The following is a 7,846-nucleotide window of genomic DNA, read 5'->3' on the forward strand; positions in this document are numbered from 1 at the left end:
AATAAGGTTGGATGGGACCTCCAGTTCCCTCTTTAAGGCAGGGTTAACTATAGCTCAGGACTGTATTCACTTGGATTTTGAGTACCTTCAAGCTTGGAGACTCCACAGTCTCCCTGTGGGGTCTCTTCCAGTGTTCAGTCACCCTCTTAGTAATCTTTTTCCCCCCTGTAATGCTTAAGCAGAATTTCTTTTATTTCAGTTTGTGCCCATTGGCCCTTGGTCTGCCCCTGGGCACTAGGGAGAAGAACCTGGCTCCATCACCTCTACTCCCCCCTCTCTCAGGTATTCATACACTCTGATTAAGACTTCCCTGAGTCTCCTCTGCTGCAGGCTGAACAATCCCAGCTTTCTCAATTTCTCCCCTGTATGTCAAATGCTCCCATTACTTCATATTTGTCATGGTCCCTCAGTAGACTCAGCTTAGTACATTCTCATCTCTTCTGTCATGGGGAGTCCAGCACCAGACACAGCACTGTAAATGTCTCACCAGTGGAAGAACATCACCTCCCTCAGTCTACTGGAGAAGCTCTGCCAAGGACAGCCCAGCAGACCACCAGCCACCCTTGCTGCTGGCTCACTGTCAGCTTGTCCCCAGGACCTCAGCTAGGCTCCACCAGCATCCCAGGAATGCTGGTCTGACATACAAGTGAAGTGAACATGGTAGAAAGAGGTATTATCTTTTAGTAGGTCAACTCAGAGTGCTGGAAAAGGCAGACAAGAATCCCAACAGGAAACAATTCCTAATGAAATGTACAAATAATTGGTGGAACTGTCCTGAGCGACTCCCAAAGTGAACAGCACAATCTCACAGACTGTCTGGGGACACTTCAGTGAACAAGGAAAGCTTCTGCAGCTTTACTGATAGGATTGCAAGTCTAAGAAGCAAAAATCTTTATCTTGCAGGACAGGGCATGTGGGTCCCACCTATCAACACAAAATGCCCATTTATATTGGATTAGGTTTTTACATTTGAGCCAAGCGAATTGTGTCTTCCTGTACCAATGCAAAATGCTGTCCTCTCCCAGAGACAAGGTCTCATGCTTGATGGACCACTGCTCTCCGCTTGACAATTTCTGTGTCACTCCCGCCTTTATTGATTCAGGCTCCCCATTTTCATCAGAACAAGCAGTTTAATCTTGTATTCTTGAACAGTGCTAGTATGTCCTTTCCAGCCTTTCTGCTCACAGCCGGAATAACCAAACCAGCCCCCCGTCCCACTGGCAACACCCCAGACCCAGCCACAAGCAGGACATGAGGGCGAGCAGCACAGGCAGAGCTGTGTCACATGTGCTGAAGCTGGAAGGGTTCAGCATGGGCCACTTGCACTCACTCTGCCCTACCATGGGCTTCCTGGTATTAAATGATCTCTGGAACTGCCTCACTTTAGACATGACCTGTTTATTTTCTTGAAACAATGCCTTTTTTTTTGCTTTTACTTTATTACAACGGAGAATCAGAGCTTCAGACACTGGTGTGAACTGCTCCACTTGGAGGAGCACATTCTTGCCAGCATGAGAGAGCATTTGCAGAGGTGTGGATCTAGCCCTGTTACAACTATTTCTCCAGGCCCTTGTTTTACCTACTACATGAGGTCCTGAAATATTCAGATAAACACATAATAGATAAATATATTAATTAATAAATAATAATGTGATAATCTAATAATAAAATAAACACTACTCAATCAAAGATAAACTTAGCAATAGCCAATGAAGCAGTGGCACCCAGGCACCACTAGTCAGCTGCCTTCTGGCAGAGAAGCCCCCACATCAAGCTGCACCAACAGCTCTGCCGCAAACACTGGGACAAATGATCCTTTCTCTCTGCTCAACACTTCGGCAAGCACAGCCAGTGTGCTGGGGCCAATTTTGGACTCCCCAGACCAAGAGAAACTTGAATATGGTAGAGCATGGTCTGGTAGAGGCCACCAGGATTGTTGAGGGTTGGAGGAGATGCCAAGGGAACATGTGGGCAGCACCAAGGAGTCAAGTCCATCATGTAGGGGTGATTGACTATTTAACTGACAGACAAAGAACAATTTCAGATAGTATTCAAGCCCAGCATTAGTGTTTCACTGCTCACAAGGTGAAGTGCTAACAGTTAGTGTAAAACACACCCGCAAACTACACAGATAACACATCAGAGCCAAGAGGATATAACTCTGGGACAGGTTTTGATAAATATAGCTGAACAGCCACTGCCAGCAGCCATCAGCAAGAGTGAATTCCATTGTATAGGTTAAAATGTGTGACCATATCCTGGATTTTTACCGCAGGTGACCTCCAACAAAAAGCAATGGCTTCCATCCACTAGAGCACAGAGCCAATCACAAGAGAACAAAGTCACAGAGAATGGATATGTTCAGACACAAATTATCTACATTTAGTGGAAATCAGCTCCCAGGTTCCTTGCAAGTGGACAAGACACCTCTTGGTGTCACAGCAACCACCATGCCCAGCACATCCTGCTCAGTTCTTCTGTACTGCAGTGCCTAAGCACAGGTTTCCCAGCTTCAGGTGAAACTCAGTGCTTAGACAGTTACACAGCTATTCTTACATTTTAAGTAATATCATACATGTCCCAAACAACCACACAATTATGGGGGCATTACAGTAAAACAGAAAGTTGAACTGTAAACTATGTACACACACTCCAACGTAAAACGTTACTCTACAGGTATCAGGAACACAGACTCACAAACTTGCTACAAAAAAATCTCACAGCCCTTACCCACTTCTCTTTTGCATCATTAATTGGTGTTCAATATTTCCCAAGACAATTTCCAACTTAAATTGCGAGAAAATCCATACCAACCTGCAGTTCAAAAGCATATATTTGAACTGAGCAACAGATCCAGTGGAAATAGAGACCTCCCTAGAAACAGACTCTAAAATGCAGAGGTTCAGGCAGGGAATATTTCTAAATAGCACAAATATTGCTAATGGTATAGAGTTTTTCCTTTTGTTTTTAAAAAATACTCATTCTGTAAGATCTGGATGTGCCCTTGACAGTGCTTTCAACTTTCTGCTCTGGAATCTTCAAATTAACCCTGAAGAAAATGGAGCAAAGCTCAAGCAAATACTATTCAAATCAGACCTCCTGAAAAATCAGCATTTACAGGCAATATTTATGGATGTAAGGACTAAAATCCCTGGAACTGCTGTTTAATTTCTCATTTTTATGAGCTCCTGTTTCCCTCTTTTACAAAAACATCCTAATTTTTTTCCCCTCTTGCTAATCTTTATAAAACACACATCATTAGTATTGCATGCTTGGTGCTGGATTACTGAATATGCAACCCTAACTCTAACAATACTTCCGGAGACAGAAACCCGAAGGTATTGGGAAGAATTTGCTGTATATCTACATTTTATTCCCTCGCAAAAGGGTTTATACAGCATGGGATTTGGAAATAAACTGGTCTCTTCTGCAAGTGCTCTGCATATGATGCCACTGAGTTTCTCTTCCTCATATATGCCTGCATTAAGGATTACAGTATTTCAGATTCTTTTCAACCCCCAAAACCCTCCACAGCAATTTCCTCATGCCTACATGTTTTCTCCACCACCTAGCATCCCACTCTCCTCTGCAAATTACCCCTCACAAAAACATTGCCAGGTTACTTGCAAGTGGCACATGTTCATTTTCTCCTCCCTTCCCCATGCAAATATCTCCCACAGCAAATAAACTAAAGGGACAGGAAAAGCATAGCAGGAGGTCTTACCTTTTGATGGTCTTCTTTGTTTCGTTTGTAGAGAAGAGAATGTGCCCATGACAGCACCCATTGCAAAAGCCACTCGTGAGTTTTTGGGGAGAATTTATTTTGCCTAGGATTTTTTTATTCCTATTACCCCACCCCTCCACTGACAGTGAACAAAATCTATGTGAAATGCCCCCAAGAACAAAACAAAACAGAGAAAGACCAGACAAGAAAGAAAAGAAGGAAGGAGGAGGGAAAAAGCAAAGCACTGCAGCTCGGCATTCAGCAAGCGTTAAGCTTTGAGGGTTTTTTTTAAGTCAACACACATGCACTGACTCACAGCCAGCTGCACTGTTATTATTCAAAACAGCTCCCCATCAAAATTTAAATGCTAGGTAGATTCCCTCAGACCAGAGCTGGCAGCAGATGCATCAAAATATTTACTGGAGCACAGCCACATAAACACACAGGCTAATTCTTCCTCCCGTTCCCTTATGGCTCCAACCAGCAGCCTGTAGGTCTAGCATGGGAGTATCAGCGCAGCTCTTCCAGTGAATACTAAACTGGAGTCCTGCAGACACGCTGAGGATCTCAGGGGAAGCTGGGGCTTTGGGCTGGATACCAACTCGGAATGAAGAGAAATCTTCTGAGTGGGAAGCAATAGTGAGCAAGGCATCAAAGCCCCAGCTGCACGGACTGTGTGCTCCTGCTAATTAAAAGTCTGACAGGAAGGTAGAAAGCAGCAATCTCCAACACTCTTCTCAAGCAGAAAAGTCAAAGAAAAATTACTAAGGGCAAAGGGGGGGAAGCAAAAATTTCACCACAATCCTTATTCTTCATATCTTTTTTCAAACACCAGAAAGACATGCAAGAAAATTAACTTATTTTTCTGCCAAGTATATATGTGCACATCCCTTTCAAGGATATTAAAACAAAAAGCTGTTGAAACAAAGCTCTACAAACATCGAGTGATTAGGAAGAGGTAGAGCAATTCCTAGCATTTTTTTCAGTTCTGTCATATTTCAAAAAATCAGCTAGACATCTAGTTATGTTTCCTCAGAAAGTGAAATAGCAAGTGCTTAGGCACAGAAGGTGTTAAATACGCTGAGGCAGGTCTCAAAACCCAAATTAATTTGCTTCTTGCACGTGGTGACTGAGATTAGGGCAGCATTTGTGCAAATACTGTATTTTTCAGAGGAAATTCAGCACAGAACAGACCACCTCGCCTCAACAAGTTTTCTTAGCTTTCCTCTAACTTTACAGTAGAGTCCCTCAGATGCAGATCCCAGCTCCCCAAATGTTGGTGTCCCTGGAGGTACAACCCTGCCTTACCTGCTGTTCACCTGCTGCCAGCATCTGTCTTTGCATGCACAGGTGTATTTGCATCCTTACTTGCATACAAGCAAAGAGCTTCCCCTTAGTTTCTAGTTGCAGAAGGCATTGCACAAAATAATTTAATTTTTATTGTTTCGTAACTCAAAACACATCAATTGAACTTTTTGTGAGAAATGCCTGGGGAAAGGTACTGTTTAAATACCCAAGTCCTGAGATGAAACACATCAGTTGGCAGGGAATTGCCCAAGACTGGAGGCACACAGGGGCCTTTGTCATAGTAGGAGGACCCTGTCCTAGTTTGTGCAACTTTCCCTGCCTCCCATCCAGTCCCTACTCCTTCCCCCAGGCTGGCCACAGCTGAAGTCCTACTGCCCTTGCTTCTCCAGTCATCCTGTTCCCAGTGGGGGTCTCTCAGACTACACTGATCTGCACCAGGCACTGAACAGCTGTGTGAGATTCTTAAGCTTTTTTACAATTCAAATATTTATATTTATTTTATTAATATTTTATTTGCATTTACAGAGCAAAATATTACACAGGCTACAGTGTATATGTGGAAAATCACTGTTCTTGGGACTTGTGCATTTAGCAAAGGCTGGAGGGTGACCAGAGACTACAGCCAATGTCTCCAAGATGTCAAAACTGGAATCTTCATCTAGGCAAACTATCACTAGCAGAACTCAAGTGTTGCCAAGGTGCAAGGCCCCAAACAACTCCATTGATGAGGTTTTTAAAAGGACTTATGGTTGTTTATATACGCTGAGTTAGACACACAGCAGAAGTGCTGACAAGATATTCTCAAGAGATCAAAACAATAAAAAGAACTTTACTGGCAACTTCAGAAAATTGAGGAACTTTGGCAGAAGGCTTAGTGCAACATTCAATCAATACAAAACACTTCTCAGAGAATTAACTGGGCCAATTCAACTTAGCAAACTTTAAGCCCATTTGATTCTAAATTCTAAATTAAAAAATGAAATTAATTCCAAGAAGAGGGAATTAGGAGAAAGAAAGACAGAAGAGGTATAGAAAAAGACATCTATAGCTACCAGCTCCTGGTTTCCATTGGTCTTCCAATAGAAATTCCAAGAGGAGGTAGGGTCAAAACATATGAGTGCTTCATGCCCTGTGACCTTAAAATACTCTTTGGCCCTTCCCCCAGGTGGGGCTTCTGGTCATTTGGCCCCTCGGGAGCTGTGTTAGGGGCTCCAGGGGTTGGGTGTGGGGCATTGTATCCAGTGTGCCAGGACTGGCAGCCACTGCCAGGCTGGGGTGTATAGGGCAGGGCACTGCCTCACTCAGTACATCAGGGATGTACTGAGACTCTGTCTGTAAACGTGCCTGCAGTAAATTCAGTGTTTGGTTCTGACACAAAGGTGCACCTGTCTTGGTTTGAAAAGACAGGAGTCCGCTAAGGAAGGCAGGAGCCACTCTTGAAATGGAAAATGTAAGCCTCCTGCCTCTGAATTATTTTAATGTTGAAATTAAGGGGGTTTCAGGCAAAAATATGGGAGTAGGAATAACAGTTATTTAGTAGGAAAAATAAAAATTTAAAAAAAAAGTGCAGTAATACAAAACAACACTGACAGAGTCAGAATAAGACCTCACACTTTGTGGGTCAGGGTGCTGGCAGCAGTGCCATTCCATGGTGGCTCAGCCCTCCTTCAGTGGCAGCTGTGGTTCTGCTGGAGCAGGGATCCTGCACAAGGGGGGAGTTTTCCTCTGGAGTTCCAGGGCTGCTGGAGATGGGCCTGCTCTTCCTCTGGCAATGCAGGGCAGGAGAAAGCTGCTCCTCTGGGAATGCAGTGGGCAAAGGCTGCTGTGCTGTTCCCAGGGCAGATTGGATCCAGGGAGGAATGCTTGGCTCCTCCCCTGGGCGGAGCATCTCCCCATGGGATGGTGGGATTTTTATCAGCCATTCAGTGACACTCAATGGCCTATTAACAGAAGATATCTCCCCAGAGGGAGGACTGGCTGTGGAAGAGATACAGAAAACTGCCCCACCTGGATTAACAGCTGGCCCATTAACAGCAGATAATTGCTGCCCACTTCTAACAACTGGCAATAGAATACACACCCCTTGCCAAATACACACCCAAATGCCACATCTTGCATTTGCAACCTAAGACAGCATCTCAGTACATTGCCATCAGTCTAGCGAATTGCCTGGGAGTGTTTTGCTTTGTTGTTATTGTGAATTGAACTAAACTACATCTGTGCAGGATGGAGCAGACTTTGCTGCAGAGTGGACATAAACAGGCTTTGAAGTTCAGATGTGGCACCTGCCCTAAATAGCCAACCAAAACCAGATTGTACCTGATACCTCAGGTACAGCAATATAGCTACAGCAATTCCACACAAAAGCAAGCTTAGGAAGGGCAGTTGTTTATTAGTATCTATGCAAACAATCATGGGAAATTCCATCATCCCTGTGAAAACCACAAGGTCTGTGACATTTCTGCTAGCAGTGAGTATGCTAAAGTCATTCACCAAAATAAAACAAAGACTAAATTGTAGCATAAAGTTCACCACTATAGCATACATACACAAGTAATGTAAATTAAGTGTGATTGGGAACAACTGAGAACGTAGTATAATAGCGTGATCTATTAACTGAAACTTCCTTCCCATGAGACCCATGGGACAAAATAAGGTTTGTTCTACACTGGGTTTCACAAAGAGAAATAATTTCAGGTAGCTCCCAAGCTGTTAAAATCACTGACATTTCCACTAAATGTTTTCAGGACTTCTGAAATCCTGAAATCTTAATGGGAGCCAAATTCACCCTCCTTCTGACTAAAGGAAAACAAC

At 43.7% G+C, this 7,846-nt stretch overlaps 1 protein-coding gene across 2 annotated transcripts in view; it reads right to left on the minus strand.

Moving 5' to 3' along the window:
- The window catches only part of KCNIP1 (potassium voltage-gated channel interacting protein 1), a 139,346-nt gene extending 135,320 nt beyond the window's left edge, over positions 1-4,026 (minus strand). The window contains exon 1 of one of the 2 annotated variants that reach the window (XM_059860431.1): positions 3,725-4,026. In XM_059860431.1, the coding sequence (XP_059716414.1) occupies positions 3,725-3,785 (61 nt within the window). In that variant the 5' untranslated portion in view covers positions 3,786-4,026. The remainder of the gene's footprint in view (positions 1-3,724) is intronic. The other variant, XM_059860433.1, reaches the window with a different exon arrangement.
- Between the last annotated feature and the right edge of the window lie 3,820 nt (positions 4,027-7,846).

The sequence above is a fragment of the Haemorhous mexicanus genome, chromosome 15, assembly GCF_027477595.1.
Source record: "Haemorhous mexicanus isolate bHaeMex1 chromosome 15, bHaeMex1.pri, whole genome shotgun sequence".
Lineage (NCBI taxonomy): Eukaryota > Metazoa > Chordata > Aves > Passeriformes > Fringillidae > Haemorhous > Haemorhous mexicanus.